This window comes from Bombina bombina, chromosome 4 (assembly GCF_027579735.1).
Source record: "Bombina bombina isolate aBomBom1 chromosome 4, aBomBom1.pri, whole genome shotgun sequence".
Lineage (NCBI taxonomy): Eukaryota > Metazoa > Chordata > Amphibia > Anura > Bombinatoridae > Bombina > Bombina bombina.
Genome location: NC_069502.1, coordinates 305,749,068 through 305,767,078, shown reverse-complemented (window position 1 = coordinate 305,767,078; position 18,011 = coordinate 305,749,068). Strand labels below are relative to the sequence as shown.

Below are 18,011 nucleotides of genomic sequence, written 5' to 3'. Positions count from 1 at the left end.
TGGAACACCAGATAAGGAGGGTCTCATTGCAAGGTAGCAATCTCAGAGACTCTGCGCGTAGAGCAATAGCTAGTAGAAAAAGAACCTTAAAGGGACAGTAAACCTTAAAATTAATGTTGTATAATTCTGCACATAGTGTAGAATTATATAACATTATATTAGCTAAACTTTATAACACATAATATTCCCTTTTCATTTTTAACAAAAAACGCTGTTTTACAGACCCGCTCTCTGTGCTCTGCTGAGCGGGTCTGCTTTTTTTACACAGCGCATCAGGCCAGCTGTATAGTCACAGCCCGGCCCGACCGCGCCATAATATTAAGTGCAGCTCGCTCCTGCTCTGTCTGACAGTCCCTCCAGGAGAAAAGAAAGAATCCTGGCAACCTTTACTTTGTGCCAGGACAAACAACGCTCTTCACACCAGAATAAGTAGGTCCTCCACACCTTATGATAGATGTGACGAGTAACCGGCTTACGAGCTTGAATAACCCTCTCAGAAAACCCTTTCTTGGCTAAGACTACGCATTCAATCTCCACGCAGTCAGCCTCAGAGAATCTAGATCTTGATGAAGAAATGGGCCTTGTTCCAGCAGAACCCTGCGACAAGGTAACCTCCAAGGAGGAGACGATGACATCCCCACTAGATCCTCTAACCATATCCTTTGCGGCCCTGATGGAGCAATCAGATAAACGACGCCTGCTCCTGAATGATTTGAGCCACCATTCAAGAAAGGAGTGGTAATGGCAGGAAAAAAGAAATTAGATTGAACCTCCAAGGCACCGCTAATACATCTATTAGCTCCACCCGAGGATCCATGGACCTCGACCCATATCTGGGTAGCTTGGTATAGAGATGGGACGCCATGAGATCTATCTCCGGCGTTCCCGACCTGTTGCATATATCCGCAAACACTTCGGGATAGAAAGAACATTCCCCCCGGATGAAAGGATTGTCTGCTGAGAAAATCCGCTTCCCAGCTATCCACACCCAGAATGTTGATCGCTGACAGCAAACAGTTGTGGGTCTCCGCCCACTCCAGAATTCGAGATACTTCCCTCATTGCTAGGAAGCTTCTCGTTCCCCCCTTGATGGTTGATGTAAGCCACCGAGGTTATATTGACTGATTGGAATCAGATAAATTGGGACGAACCCAGTAGGGGCCAAGCCTTTAGAGCATTGAATATTGCCTGAAGGTCTAGAATGTTGAACGGGAGGGAGCTCTCCTCCTGCGTCCACAGGCCCTGCGCCTTCTTGGCGCCCCTGCTCCTTCTTGGTGCCCCAAACAGCTCCCCATCCTGACAGACTTGCGTTCGTAGTCAGAGTCACCCAGGATGGTCTTAAAAAGGTGATCCGGACAGAGCCACCAAGAGAGCTATTCTCTCGACTAGTTGTCCAGAGAAATCTGTTGAGACAGATCCAAATGATCGCTGTTATACTGCCTCAGCATGAACAGTCGCAACGGCCTGAGGTGGAACCTGGCAAAGAGAACGATATTTATGCTGGGCACCATGAGACCAATCACCTCCATACAATGAGCCACAGATGGCCTTAAGGAGGTCTGGAGGGCAAAACATGTTGAAGCTAGCTTGCAACTTCTCTGGTCTGTTAGAAATATTCTCATGTCTATGGAATCTATTATCGTGCCTAGGAATTCTACCCTGGTGCTTGGAATAAGAGAACTCCTTTCTCTATTTATCTTTCCTCCAAGGGATCAAAAAAGATTCCGAATGATCTTCCGCCAGACGAAACAATGGTGCTTGTACCAGAGTATCGTCCAAGTAGGGAGCTACTGCTACACCTCGGGTTCTGGTGACTGCTAGAAGAGTCCTTAGAACCCTCGTAAAAATTATTGGAGCAGTAGCTGGATCAAACGGAAGTGCAATAAACTGGAAGTGCTGGACCAGGAACGCAAACCTGAGGAACTGGAAGTATGCCCTGTGGATTGGAAGGTGAAGGAATGCCTCCTTCAGATCTATAGTGGTCATAAACTGCCCTTCCTGAATTAAGGGAAGAATGGACCTTATTGTCTCCATCTTGACGAGGGGACATTTAGAAGAAGAAAAAAATAAGCACTTTAGGTCCAGAACTGGACGGAAAGGTCCCTCATTCTTTGGGACCACGAAAATGTTTGAATAGTATCCCAAACCTCTCTCTGCGATAGGCACTGGGACAATGACTCCAAAAGGAGGACAGATCCAGTGTTCCCCAACCCCCGGGCCGCGGACCGGTGCCGGTCCGTGGATCAATCGGCACCGGGCCGCCCGCGGAACTTCAAATCCTTTCACTGTGGTGGGCGGCCGAGGCGCAGAGCATTGCGCCCTCCCAAGCCCGCCCATTGTGTGACAATAGCGAATGAAAATTCGCTATTGTTACACTGATGCTCCTCTTGGCCAATCAGGGAGCGGGTCCTCCCGCTTCCTGATTGGCCGAAAGGCAAACCTCACACCATTGGCCGAGGAGGAGGCGCCACGGGAGGACTGAGGACTCGAGGTCGGAGACACGGGGACTGAAGAGAAGCTGCCGTGAGGTAAGTGCACGGAGGGGGGGGGGAATCAGCACTATCAAACGGAAAGAGGAGCAGCAGTGGTTTTATTAGAATGCCCTCTCATTCACCCAGGCCTATTGCACTTATTTAGGTCAACAACTCCTGGGTCAAATGTGTTTGTGCGGGTTCAGGCATAAGTGCACGGAGGGGGGGGGGGGGCGGGGGTTCTCTGCTATTGAGGAGACTCAGCACTATGGCGCGATGATCTCTGTATTGAAAGGGGGAATGCTGGGGCATCTTTGTATTGAAAGGGGCATTAAAATTATTAAATCAAAACAAGCGGGCCACGGAAAAATTATCAAACATTTACCGGTCCGCGGCGATAAAAAGGTTGGGGAGCACTGCCTTACACAATCCAGAAAGGCTTCCCTCTTTCCTAGTCTTGAAGACAAGTTGAGAGGATGAATCTGGCCCTGGGTGGTTGAGATTTGAAACCTATCTTGTAACCCTGAGCTATGACCTCCAGAACCCAAGGATCCTGCACGTCCAAGAACCAAGTCTCTGAAAGAGCGACAGTCTGCCCCCTACACGATCCAAAATAGGACCGGGGGCCGCCCCTTCATGCGGACTTAGTCTCGGCGGGCTTCTTGCTCTGCTTGGATCTATTCCAGGACTGAGCCGGCTTCCAAGAATTCTTGGTTTGCTCTGGCTTAGTGGAGGCCTCTGACGCTGGGCTTTTATCAGAACTAAAGGAACGAAAATACGAACATTGTACCTTAGATTTGTTCTCTTTATCTTACGGTATGAAGGCCCCCTTGGCCCCTGAAACCGTGGAGATAGTCAAACAAACTCTTTCCCTTAAAAGAGAAAGAGACTAGACTTAGAAGTTATATCTGTCAGAGCGCCTTACGGGCCTGAACAGAAAACCTGAAGTCTTAGCCATAGGCTAATTAATCTGCGTAATAAAAGTACAGATAAAAGAATTAGTAACCCAGAAGGCCGTAATTCTTTCCTGAAAAATGTTGAGGAAACCCTCCACCTCGATTATTTTCACGAAGGAGACGCACCAAAAGGTACCCGTTCCAGCAACTGCAGCAACAAGCGCCACCAGTGAAAGCTAATATCCCATAGGTTGAAACATCCTCTTTAACAGAGTTTCCATCCTTATATCCGGCAGCTCTATGAACGACGAACTATCCTCACACGAGCTAGTATGACGCGTGGCAAGCGTAAAAATAGTGCCAACCAAGTAGGGATGGGAAAGAGAAAAACCCACTCGCATAGAGAGCCCGGAACTGGGTTAAAGGGTAGACGATGGGAAGAGGAATCCAATCCTGTCCCACTCGTCCTTAATGATTGCCATCAAATTTAGGACCCAGAGGTTCGTCTGGCAGTTCGGCCTTTGGAACCTCTAATGTAGTCAAAATGTAGTATGAAACTGCGCAGTAACATCTGGTGAAAAAAGGCCCCCTCCAGACGGAGGATTAGCAGTGCAATGGGAAGCTGCATGTGTATAAAAAGATGCATGTAGGGTGTGCACCTCACTGGATGATGACTCCTCAGAAGTGGGCGGCTCAGTGGTATCAAACATGTCAACCTTATTTGATATAATCCCCTTATCAAGGCATATGGAACATAATTGAGAAGGCAGATATTCCAGAGCTCCCTCACAATATAAACAGGCATTACTCTTTAAAATAGAGGGAGAACCCTCTAATGAATCAGAATCCTCCATAGCTAAAGTACGATAGGCGGAAGACTACAGAAAAAACTAACTTTATTTTAAATAAAACAAACGGCACCTTTATATCACATGGTGCGCAATGCAGTACCGTCCCTGTTATGAGAAAAAGCGCGCCAATCAGGCGGTGCTCAGCTGATATAAATATAAAATACATCTGTCCATATAAAAAAACAGCGCAACTGTGCATAAATCTGACTCCCTCTTTGCCCTCACTATGGCACTCTGAATATTTTCACACACAGCTCTGTAAAACATCTCAGGATCATGTTTCACAGAGCTGCGAGTGCAATATTGCCCTTGTGTCTACAGAATGCTTACCGGGAGGACAGAGGGGGGAGTGAGATTGTGCCCAGTGTAAACAGTCAGGAAGAAACGGCTGAGAGAGGCGAGGGGGTTTGTAAGTGACAGCCTTATCTATTACACAGACAGCCCCAGCATGGGAGCTGGCTGTAAAGGGCACATTTATAGGGAGTGTAGAAAAAGCCTTGCTCTGAAGCTAGTGGACATTACGTTCGTATTCTCATGCACTGAGAGAATTAGAAACTCTATAATCATTTTTAGGAGAGTTAGCAGCAAAATTGCTAATACATGTCAATTATAAACTTTATCTTCTTGTGGTGCTTAATTTAAATAGCCTATATTTTTTTGAGTGTAAACAATGGCCCTTTAAGTTTATGAAGGCAGTTAAATTAGGTGACAAAAAAAGGATGTGTATATGCTAAAAACTATACACAATATGGGAACCAAGACAGTTATTACCAGAGGTAATGCAAAAAAACAGTTTTCATTTTAAATACATGAAGGGAGTAGACCTCTCTGACCAGATGATGAAGCCTTATCTTTCCGCAAGAAAAAATTAAATCTGGTATAAAAAAAAACTTGCTGTCTATATTATTCAGATGGCACTTTTTAAATTCATATATTTTGTACAAAACCTCTGCTTCTGGCAAAAAGCTCCCATACCTAAATTATCAAATAGAGGTGATTGCAAGCCTTTTATTTGAAAACAGTGAAACACCCCAAAACCTGCAGTGTGAAACATTGCAAGACTTACTGGCAGACATTTCCATAATTATATCCCCCCTACAGCAAAGAAGGCCTGTTCCCAAAAATGCTGCAGAGTTCGCACAAAAAATGTAGTGAGGAAAGACTCATGTTTTCACTGTATGACATGCCCATCAAAACCTAGTCTATGCATCCAAAATTGCTTTGAAATTTATCACACAGTTGAAAAATACTTTTAAGAAATTCTGGTTATAAATAAATTGCCAATCCCAAAGTCTGTGTATTTTTTTATTTTTTTAATATTCACGTTTGCTATAAATACGGACGGCTGGTGGCATGAAAATGATATAATTTTATATTGGCAGTTATGCCAGAGCAAAAAAGAGATTAACCCTTTCCCCTAAATCCCTTTCAGAAATGTGGTGCACAGCTGCAATTAGCTGCCTTCTATGACCCTTTGCCCAAACATATCTAAAAATCCCCTTCCAGACCTATTATTGGTTATTTGTAGAACGCAAACAGATTCCGCAGCGACTATGATGCACAGCTAAAAATCTCCCTTGCAGAACCGTGAAACCAAATAGGCCTGGACCTATTGCCACAACCTGTCTAAAATCCCCTTTCAGAACCGTGATTCACAGCTACAATTAGCAACCTTCTAATTACCAAAACCAATGACAAGCCCATGCATGTCTGTTATTTCTGAAAAAAGGGATCCTAAAAAGATTTTTTAATTATTTACAGAAAATATCTACAGTAACATTTCAAATGTTGTCAGTGAGAACCCCAATGTTTGTGAAAATAATCTTTTTTATTTTTACAAATTATTTAATTTGGCATTTATCGGACTCTCTGCTGTTAGCATGAAATATATCAAAATAGCCCTAGATCAATACCTTGGGCTGTCTGCCCAAATGAACTGTATATATTTTAAAGAACAGTTATGCAATAGCAAATAAACTATTAAAGGGACATTATACACTCATTTTTTCTTTGCATAAATGTTTTGTAGATGATCTAGTTATATAGCCCATAAAGTTTTTTTTTTTTAAAAAATGTTTAGTTTTGCTTATTTTTAAATAACATTGCTCTGATTTTCAGACTCCTAACCAAGCCCCAAAGTTTTATGTGAGTACTGATGTATACCTTCTCCAGCTTGCTCCTGTTTGTGTAAAGGGTCTTTTCATATGCAAAAGAAGGGGGAGGGGGAGTGTCTTATTTCCCACTTGCAGTGGGCTTTCCAGCTACCTTTTCAACAAAGCTAAACTGAAAGCTTCTAAGTAAGTTTTTAAACAGTTTTATACTGGATTTTTATATCGGTATATGTGCATCTTATTCTTTATAGTAGTGTCTATTACATGCAGTTATATGAAAATGAGTGTATACTGTCCCTTTAACCCTTTGCCATAACGTGTCTAAAAATCCTCTTTCAGAAGTGCGATGCGCAGGTGCAATTAGTGGCCTTTTGATTACCAAAAGAAATGGTAAGCCCATACATGTCTGCTAATTATGAACACAGGGGATCCTAGAGAAGCTTCTGCAAGCATTTGTCTTGTGACTGCACATACTATGTGTAAGTAATTTCAGTGAGAAACCCAAAGTTTGTGAAAAAGATAATGATTTATTTTTTTTTTCTGATTGCAAACTGGTGACATGAAATATGCAAAAATGAGCCTAGATCAATACCTTGGGTTGTCTACTTTATAAATATATATAGTTTTGGGGTCAATTTTAAAAATTTGGGCCGTTATCCCAAATGGGCCCTGCACCCTTTGCCATAACGTGTCTAAAAATCCTGTTTCTGAAGTACGGTACGCAGGTGCAATTAGCGGTCTTCTGATTACCAAAAGCAATGGTAAATCCATACATGTCTGCTAATTCTGAACACAGGGGATCCTAGAGAAGCTTTTGCAAGCATTTGTCTTATGACTGCACATACTATGTGTACATTTCTGTGATAATTAGTATTTTATATACTTTAAGATAAATTTAGAATAATATCATAATTCTGTGAATAAATAGCTAATTAAAATAGTTATCCACTGAAAGCTCTTTTTAATGCAAAAAAATAAAAATAAAAATATAAAAGGTTTCATCGGTAAAAAAAAAAAAAAAAAAAACACAGGCTTTTTTTCGGTTTAAATGGAGTGATAGTAAAAATGATCTGGTACTTTGAGCAAGTTTTTCTGTGAAAGTCCCAGTAGTGAAGGGGTTAATAATAAGGGGTAGAAAAAAAAAACTGGCAGAATAAATATTAAACATGTACTGAAGTTTTTGTTTAAAATGCCTAATTAAATTTTTTATGACCAATTTAATTTTGAGTTTAAAGTCCATTTAAGCAATGTATGTGAATGTGTAATATATTAATATTTATTATCAGTTATTTGAAGAGCGCCAACAGATTCTGTAGCGCTAAAAACATGGGAATATGCAAGATAACAATTGTGGGAGCCAAAAGGAGAGAGAGCCCTGCCAAGAGTTTCACTGTTGTAAATCAGCTACCATGAAGGTGATCTACAAAGCAGCTAGCCTCGTAGGCTTACATGCTAAGGGGGTTCAAGGAGATCGCTTTATAAGATAGAGTCAGGATTCGGTATTATATGCTGGAGGTTAGATGAAGCCAGTGAAGGGACTAGCAGAGAGGTGCAGCAGATGAGGAGCGATGTGTAAGGAAGATCAGCCTGACAGAGGCATTTATTATGGATCGTAAGTGAGAAAGACGTCCGCTAGGGAGGCCGGAGAGGATGGAGTTGCAGTACTCAAACCGGATAATGATGAGAGAGTGGATTATAGCCTTAGTTGTGTCTTGTGGGAGGAAGTGGCAAATTATGAAGATGTTTTTAAGGCGGAAGGAATTGGCAAAAGACTGGATATGGGGAGTGAAAGAGATCTGAGTCAAGTGTGACCCCAAGACATCGGGAGTTTGAAAGAAATAAGTTGATTTTGTTTAGATTTACCTGAACCGTAATCAGTAATAATAGATATGAAGATATGGGAAACAGTCTCAAATGTATTTTGTATATCAGAGTATTTAAAGGGACATTCTAAAGCAAACATTACAGCTTGCTCACCTAAGAAAACATATCAGTAAAGTCCTAGCTGGTGATTAGTAAGCTAGGAATAGTAATGACTTACATGCTGTAATGATTTAGGTATGTTGGTATTAGATGGTCCCTTTAAATCAATACTGATGTGGTTGCTTGTGTAGTGTTTTTAACTCTTTAAATCTATATAAATCCTCATAAATTGAGATTATATTATTTAGAGTGATTGTGCTGTCTATTGTAGCTTTATAAAAAAAAAAAAAGTTAAGGTCCCTCGTACAGAAATACACGTATAGCACTCAAGTCTCCTAACAGAAGTCTTTCTGCTTATTTTAATTGATTTAAAGTTTCCTCAAATGAGGGGGATAGGTACCAAAAAACTGATATTAAAACTTAACTTTTATTAAATTGGGTACATTTACTATTAATTAAAATTAAATAAGTGATTAAAAACACACACTGGAGAACTTTGATATATACAGGAAATCATATAGAGTTTGTGTGATGCACAGCACAAATCATGAAGGGTAAACAGTACACGTTTGATATAGAGGGTGTACTGGTATACTAGATAGATGTATAGTGAATCAATCCAGATGTAGTGATGTTGGCACACATACCGTATATTAAATAGACAAAGGGGCCTGAAAACCCCTTAGTTTTATTATTTGCTCGATGTTGACCGTGTTATAACAGTGGTGTAATTTCGACAAGCTAGTTATTATTCATTATCCTATACTGCAAAAATCATATTGATGCGAGTTGTTAAAATATTAATCCCTGTATTCTTAGATAACCGTGCGTCACTACGTGTGGTCTAGATACAATAAAAAGCAGCATTTACTATTGGGCTTTTGAATTTTTAAAATGTAGAAATTGTCAATAGAGCCAAGTAGCAATATTCAGTGCAGCAACATTTGTTGCCATAATACATTGACACTGTTAATTGATACGCCTAGCTGTTAGCAAGTTTAAAGTAACTGCCAAGTTTGTTAAATGTTTGTTATAGCACACAGGCTAGAAATATCATCACCGTACTTAAAAATACTTGTTTGGTGCAGCTGTAATATAATATTGAGCTTAAACGCCTGAGCTAGATTAACTTTGCCCTTTATCTAGATATCTGTGGTAGCTATAGGTAGGTGGATACACAAACATCCTGTTAGCTGTAACGATTAAGCATCCTGTAAAAACCAAGTAATCATAAATTTAATGTGCCTTAAACCTCTAAGTATAAAGTCATCCTTTTAAAGTTAACTAACAGTGGCAAACTTAAAATACAGGAGTTCCCATATGACTCCTCACCAAGTCCCTAACATGTTTCGCCGTATGTTATGAATTGTGCTGTGCATCACACAAATTCTGTATGACTTCCTGTATATATCAAAGTTTGCCAGTGTGTGTTTTTAATCACTTCCCAAATTTAATAGTAAATGTACCAAATTTAATAAAAAAGTTTTAATATCAGTTTTTTGGTACCTATCCCCCTCATTTGAGGAAACTTTATATCAATTAAAATAAACAGAAAGACTTCTGTTAGGAGACTTGAGTGCTATACGTGCATTTCTGTACGAGGGTCCTTAACCCCTTAAAGACAACTGACGTACCAGGTACGTCATGCATTAACAAGCAGTTAATGACAATAGACGTACCTGGTACGTCAGTTGTCTAACAGAGTGCTGGAAGTGATCACAACCACTTCCAGCAGCTCTGAGGGTATTGCAGTGATGCCTCGATATGGAGGCATCCTGCAATACCCCTTTACAAGCTTCCGATGCAGAGAGAGCCACTCTGTGGCCCTCTCTGCACTGGTAGCGATGGTGCCGATGGTGCCGTTTGACCGGGTGGGAGGAGGGAGCGTGTGCGCGCGTGCACGATGCGTGCGCGTGCACAAGGGCGTGCACGTGGACGCGCGTGCACGTGCACGCATTAGCCACACTGACACCAATGAAGTTAGGAAGGGGGAAAAAAAGTTAAAAAAAAAATTTTTCCATATAAAAGGATCTGGGAGGGGGAGGGCTGCTACACTACAGAAATAATTAAAAATAAAAATAAAAGTTAAAAATAAAATTAAAATACTTTGGTTTGTGGGGCCAAACTGGGTACTGGCAGACAGCTGCCAGTACCGAAGATGGCGGTAATTAGGTAGGGGAGAGGGTTAGAGAGCTGGAGGGGGGGATCAGGGAGGTTGGTGCTAAGGAAGGGGTTCATCACAACTAAAATATTTTATTATTTTTATTTAAAAAAAAAAAAAAAAACTCTTTTATTTAGTACTGGCAGACTTTCTGCCAGTACTTAAGATGGCGGGAACAATTGTGGGGTGGGGGAGGGAAGAGAGCTGTTTGGGAGGAATCAGGGGGTGGGATGTGTCAGGTGGGAGGCTGATCTCTAAAATTAACCCTGCAAGCTCCTTACAAGCTACCTAATTTAACCCCTTCACTGCTGGGCATAATTCACGTGTGGTGCGCAGCAGCATTTAGCGGCCTTCTAATTACCAAAAAGCAACGCCAAAGCCATATAAGTCTGCTATTTCTGAACAAAGGGGATCCCAGAGAAGCTTTTACAACAATTTCTGCCATAATAACACAAGCTGTTTGTAAATAATTTCAGTGAGAAACCTAAAATTGTGAAAAATGTAAAGTTTTTTTTTTATTTGCTCGCATTTGGCGGTGAAATGGTGGCATAAAATATACCAAAATGGGCCTAGATCAATACTTGGGGTTGTCTACTACACTAAAGCTAAAATTAACACTACAAGCTCCCTACAAGCTCCCTAATTAACCCCTTCACTCCTGGACATAAAACACGTGTGGTGCACAGCAGCATTTAGCGGCCTTCTAATTACCAAAACGCAACCACAAAGCCATATAAGTCTGTTATTTCTGAAAAAGGGGATCCCAGAGAAGAATTTACAACCATTTGTGCCATAATTGCAGAAGCTGTTTATAAATAATTTCAGTGGGAAACCTAAAGTTTGTGACAAAATTTGTGAAAAAGTAAACTTTTTTTTTTTTTTATCGCATTTGGCGGTGAAATGGTGGCATGAAATATACCAAAATGGGCCTAGATCAATACTTTGGGATGTCTTCTAAAACAAAATATATACATGTCAAGGGATATTCAGGTATTCCTGACAGATATCAGGGTTCCAAAGTAACTAGCGCTAATTTTGAAAAAAAGTGGTTTGGAAATAGTAAAGTGCTACTTGTATTTATTGCCCCATAAATTGCAAAAAAAGCAAAGAACGTGCAAACATTGGGTATTTCTAAACTCAGGACAAAATTTATAAACTGTTTAGCATCAGTGTTTTTTGGTGATTGTAGATGTGTAACAGATTTTGGGGGTCAAAGTTAGAAAAAGTGTGTTTTTTTCCATTTTTTCCTCATATTTTATCATTTTTTTTTAGTAAATTATAAGATATGATGAAAATAATGGTATCTTTAGAAAGTCCATTTAATGGCGAGAAAAACGGTATATAATATGTGTGGGTACAGTAAACGAGTAAGAGGAAAATTACAGCTAAACGCAAACACTGCAGAAATGTAAAAATAGCCATTGTCATTAAGGGTAAGAAAATTGAAAAATGGTCCGGTCATTAAGGGGTTAACCCTCTAATTTTTGATAATGAGAAGCCGATTTACCTCATTCCTCATAATTAACACACATCAAGTAATTACCTTTTTTGATTTTTCTTTCCACCAAAGCGAACCTCTTCTCGTAGAAGAGAAAAGTGTACTTCATGGCTTGTTAAACCAAGCATTATCTGGAAAGATATATTTTGAAAATGTAATCGTGTAAATATTTCTGAATGGCCCCCCTCAGCGGATTGTAAGCTTTCTCTGAGCAAGACCCTTAAAGGGACATGAAATCCCAACATTTAAGTTCATGATTCAGACAGAGAACACAAATTTTTAAAAAAGTTTCCAATTTACTTCTATTATCAAATCTGAGTTGTTCTCACGTTATTCTTTTTCAGAGAGATATCTAGATAGGTAGCTTGCACGTGTCTGGAGCACTACAGGACAGGAAATTGTGCTGTCATCTAGTGTCCTTGCTAATGTAGAACATTGTTGCAAAATGTTCTATGTGAATCATGAAACAAAATGCTTGGGTTTTATGTCCCTTTAATGAGACATTATAGTGGAAAAAACACAAGCTAATTTGTTAGATCATGTCATTTTAGCACTAGGGACCCTGTAATGCTATGTATTTAACTCCTGCAAATGGGTTAAACTACTCAGGAGCAATCGAGAAGTGCTGGTCCCGAGCAGACAAGGCAGCTGAGCCAATCAGCAGCGGTAATTGCACAACCCAGCTATGGGACTGGCTGCATCACTAGTCAGTCATCAGTTTCTGCTTTGGCTATTATAAGTATGTGTTTTTAATCCATTTGCATTTTAAAAGAATAGCATAGTTCTTTTTAATTAAACTCCAAAATATGCAAAGGTCAAATACTTCAAAAGGGACATGAAACCGAACAATGGTTATAAATCTTTAGTCTAAATTATTACAAAGCAACTAATCTACATAAACTAAAAGTCTAACAAACATAAAACCTAAGTGATCTGTGCAGTTATGTTGAAATCTGATTATATATTCCAACATTTAGAAAACAATCTTAGTTTCTCAGTACTGTGATAATCTCTTCTACACTGTCCATTACATATTAGGATTATAATAACGTATATCACATTATAAACTGCAAGTATCTCTAGTTTTTTTAATAACTACAACTACATTTGGAGAAGAAAAAAAAAAAAAAATGTATCCTAAACATTTTCTGGAATAGTGTAAATTCAGAGTGGTGCCCTCTTATATCCATTTCTTACCAAGTCAGCATCTAGCCCATAAAGACAGTGCCGCGTGTTAGGGTCATGATCAGGCTTTGTTTTCTCTGATCGTATAAACTCCATTATCTTATGTTCACCTTCTCCTGGAGTCTGTAAATGGCAGAAACATAAATAAAATACGTTTGAATTGTATGAGCTATCGTGACATTAAAAAGGGACAAACCAGGGGAAATTAGAAAACAATGTGCAAGACCACTGGCATTAAACAAACACAAACAATTATAAACTGACCTCGTGCCCAGACAAGTAAACTGTCACTCCGTGCCAAGTCTTGTCCGTGGAAATCTTCATATTTACAAAATACTTTAGATGCTCATGCAAGCGAGCCATAAAGTCTGTTCCTAAAGTATGGTAAAAATATAAAAACAGTAACGCATACAGTCTGAAATAAAATATAACATCATTATATAAATACATTTTATGGAATATGGAAGTAAACTTTCATGATTTAGATGAAGATTAAAAAAAATAAAAAATTAAATCTCGGCTATTTTCGGAGATGGATTTCTTCTTGTAAAAGTGCAATACACTAAGATCTGGAAGTGCACAGAACTTACGGCTAGATTTGGAGTTTTGTCGGTAACGACCCGAAAATCTAACGCCGGCTTTTTTCTGGCCGCACCATAAAAATAACTCTGGTATTGAGAGTCCACATAAAGGCTGCGTTAGGCTCCAAAAAAGGAGCGTAGAGCATTTTTAACGCAGCTTCAACTCTCGATACCAGAGTTGCTTAAGCAAGCGGCCAGCCTCAAAAACGTTCTCGTGCACGATTCCCCCATAGAAAACAATGGGGCTGTTTGAGCTGAAAAAAAACCTAACACCTGCAAAAAAGCCGCGTTCAGCTCTTAACGCAGCCCCATTGTTTGCTATGCGGAAACACCTCCTAAGTCTGTACCTAACACCCTAACATATACCCCAAGTCTAAACACCCCTAACCTTACACTTATTAACCCCTAATCTGCCGCCCACGCTATCGCTGACACCTGCATTTTATTTTTAACCCCTAATCTGCCGCTCCGTAAACCGCCGCTACTTACATTATCCTTATGTACCCCTAATCTGCTGCCCCTAACACCGCCGACCCCTATATTATATTTATTAACCCCTAATCTGCCGCCCACAACGTCGCCCCCACCTGCCTACACTTATTAACCCCTAATCTGCCGAGCGGACCGCACCGCTACTATAATAAAGTTATTAACCCCTAATCCGCCTCACTAACCCTATAATAAATAGTATTAACCCCTAATCTGCCCTCCCTAACATCGCCGACACCTAACTTCAATTATTAACCCCTAATCTGATGACCGGAGATCACCGCTATTCAAATAAATGTATTAACCCATAAAGCTAAGTCTAACCCTAAAACTAACACCCCCCTAACTTAAATATAATTTTAATCTAACAAAATTAATCAACTCTTATTAAATAAATTATTCCTATTTAAAGCTAAATACTTACCTGTAAAATAAATCCTAATATAGCTACAATATAAATTATAATTACATTGTAGCTATTTTAGGATTAATATTTATTTTACAGGCAACTTTGTAATTATTTTAACCAGGTACAATAGCTATTAAATAGTTAAGAAATATTTAATAGCTACCTAGTTAAAATAATTACAAAATTACCTGTAAAATAAATCCTAAACTAAGTTACAATTAAACTTAACACTATACTATCATTAAATTAATTAAATAAAATATCTACAATTACCTACAATTAAACCTAACACTACACTATCAATACATTAATTAAATACAATATCTACAAATAACTACAATGAAATAAACTAACTAAAGTACAAAAAATAAAAAAGAACTAAGTTACAAAAAATAAAAAAATATTTACAAACATAAGAAAAATATTACAACAATTTAAACTAATTACACCTACTCTAAGCCCCCTAATAAAATAACAAAAACCCCCAAAATAAAAAATGCCCTTCCCTATTCTAAATTACTAAAGTTCAAAGCTCTTTTACCTTACCAGCCCTGAACAGGGCCCTTTGCGGGGCATGCCCCAAGAAGTTCAGCTCTTTTGCCTGTAAAAAAAACATACAATACCCCCCCCCCAACATTACAACCCACCACCCACATACCCCTAATCTAACCCAAACCCCCCTTAAATAAACCTAACACTAAGCCCCTGAAGATCATCCTACCTTGTCTTCACCTCACCAGGTATCACCGATCCGTCCTGGCTCCAAAATCTTCATCCAACCCAAGCGGGGGCTGGCGATCCATCATCCGGTGGCTGAAGAGGTCCAGAAGAGGCTCCAAAGTCTTCATCCTATCCGGGAAGAAGAGTACATCCGGACCGGCAACCATCATCTTCCAAGCGGCATCTTCTATCTTCATCCGATGAGGACCGGCTCCATCCTGAAGACCTCCGACGCGGACCCATCTTCATCCGGCGACGTCCAACTGAAGAATGAAGGTTCCTTTAAGGGACGTCATCCAAGATGGCGTCCCTCGAATTCCGATTGGCTGATAGGATTCTATCAGCCAATCGGAATTAAGGTAGGAATATTCTGATTGGCTGATGGAATCAGCCAATCAGAATCAAGTTCAATCCGATTGGCTGATCCAATCAGCCAATCAGATTGAGCTTGCATTCTATTGGCTGATCGGAACAGCCAATAGAATGCAAGCTCAATCTGATTGGCTGATTGGATCAGCAAATCGGATTGAACTTGATTCTGATTGCATCAGCCAATCAGAATATCCCTACCTTAATTCCTACCTTAATTCCTACCTTAATTCCGATTGGCTGATAGAATGGACGTCGCCGGATGAAGATGGGTCCGCGTCGGAGGTCTTCAGGATGGAGCCGGTCCTCATCGGATGAAGATAGAAGATGCCGCTTGGAAGATGATGGTTGCCGGTCCGGATCTACTCTTCTTCCCGGATAGGATGAAGACTTTGGAGCCTCTTCTGGACCTCTTCAGCCACCGGATGATGGATCGCCAGCCCCCGCTTGGGTTGGATGAAGATTTTGGAGCCAGGACGGATCGGTGATACCTGGTGAGGTGAAGACAAGGTAGGATGATCTTCAGGGGCTTAGTGTTAGGTTTATTTAAGGGGGGTTTGGGTTAGATTAGGGGTATGCGGGTGGTGGGTTGTAATGTTGGGGGGGGGTATTGTATGTTTTTTTACAGGCAAAAGAGCTGAACTTCTTGGGGCATGCCCCGCAAAGGGCCCTGTTCAGGGCTGGTAAGGTAAAAGAGCTTTGAACTTTAGTAATTTAGAATAGGGTAGGGCATTTTGTTATTTTGGGGGTCTTTGTTATTTTATTAGGGGGCTTAGAGTAGGTGTAATTAGTTTAAAATTGTTGTAATATTTTTCTTGTTTGTAAATATTTTTTTATTTTTTGTACTTTAGTTAGTTTATTTCATTGTAGTTATTTGTACATATTGTATTTAATTAATTTATTGATAGTGTAGTGTTAGGTTTAATTGTAGGTAATTGTAGGTATTTTATTTAATTAATTTAATGATAGTATAGTGTTAGGTTTAATTGTAACTTAGGTTAGGATTTATTTTACAGGTAATTTTGTAATTATTTTAACTATGTAACTATTAAATATTTCTTAACTATTTAATAGCTATTGTACCTGGTTAAAATAATTACAAAGTTGCCTGTAAAATAAATATTAATCCTAAAATAGCTACAATGTAATTATAATTAATATTGTAGCTATATTAGGATTTATTTTACAGGTAAGTATTTAGCTTTAAATAGGATTAATTTATTTAATAAGAGTTAATTAATTTCGTTAGATTAAAATTATATTTAATTTAGGGGGGTGTTAGTGTTAGGGTTAGACTTAGCTTTAGGGGTTAATCCATTTATTAGAATAGAGGTGAGCTCCGGTCGGCAGATTAGGGGTTAATAATTGAAGTTAGGTGTCGGCGATGTTAGGGAGGGCAGATTAGGGGTTAATACTATTTATTATAGGGTTAGTGAGGCGGCGTAGGGGTTAATAACTTTATTATAGTAGCGGTGCGGTCCGCTCGGCAGATTAGGGGTTAAGTGTAGGCAGGTGGAGGCGACGTTGTGGGGGGCAGATTAGGGGTTAATGCATATAATATAGGGGTCGGCGGTGTTAGGGGCAGCAGATTAGGGGTACATAGCTATAATGTAGGTGGCGGCGCTTTGCGGTCGGCAGATTAGGGGTTCATTATTGTAGGTAGCTGGCGGCGACGTTGTGGGGGGCAGGTTAGGGGTTAATAAATATAATACAGGGGTCGGCGGTGTTAGGGGCAGCAGATTAGGGGTACATAGGGATAACTTAGCTGGCGGCGCTTTGCGGTCGGCAGATTAGGGGTTAAAAAAATTTTATAGAGTGGCGGCGATGTGGGGGGGACATAGGTAGTTTATGGGCGTTAGTGTACTTTAGAGCACAGTAGTTAAGAGCTTTATAAACCGGTGTTAGCCCAGAAAGCTCTTAACTACTGACTTTTTTCCTGCGGCTGGAGTTTTGTCGTTAGATGTCTAACGCTCACTTCAGACACGACTCTAAATACCGGAGTTAGAAAAATCCCATTGAAAAGATAGGATACGCAATTTACGTAAGGGGATCTGCGGTATGGAAAAGTCGCGGCTGAAAAGTGAGCGTTAGACCCTTTTTTGAGTGACTCCAAATACCGGAGGTAGCCTAAAACCAGCGTTAGGAGCCTCTAACGCTGGTTTTCACGGCTAACGCCAAACTCCAAATCTAGGCCTTAGTGTGTTGTACTTTCATACAAACTGGCTCCAAAAACAGTTGAATGCTGCTGGTGACGGCCATAATCAGCATGTTTCCTAACAAATAGTCCAAATGAACATGCCTAGTAAAAAGAACAAAAAAAAAGCCCTGTCCTGGGTAGGGAAGCACC

At 40.0% G+C, this 18,011-nt stretch overlaps 1 protein-coding gene across 3 annotated transcripts in view; it reads right to left on the bottom strand.

Moving 5' to 3' along the window:
- XRN1 (5'-3' exoribonuclease 1) overlaps positions 1 to 18,011 on the bottom strand; it is a 441,443-nt gene that overhangs the window by 405,030 nt on the left and 18,402 nt on the right. For all 3 annotated transcript variants that reach the window (XM_053710017.1, XM_053710018.1, XM_053710019.1), the window contains exons 4-6: positions 13,361 to 13,470; positions 13,109 to 13,219; positions 11,957 to 12,042 (exon numbers count right to left, since the gene is read on the bottom strand). In XM_053710017.1, coding sequence (XP_053565992.1) covers positions 11,957 to 12,042; positions 13,109 to 13,219; positions 13,361 to 13,470 — 307 coding nt within the window. The remainder of the gene's footprint in view (positions 1 to 11,956; positions 12,043 to 13,108; positions 13,220 to 13,360; positions 13,471 to 18,011) is intronic.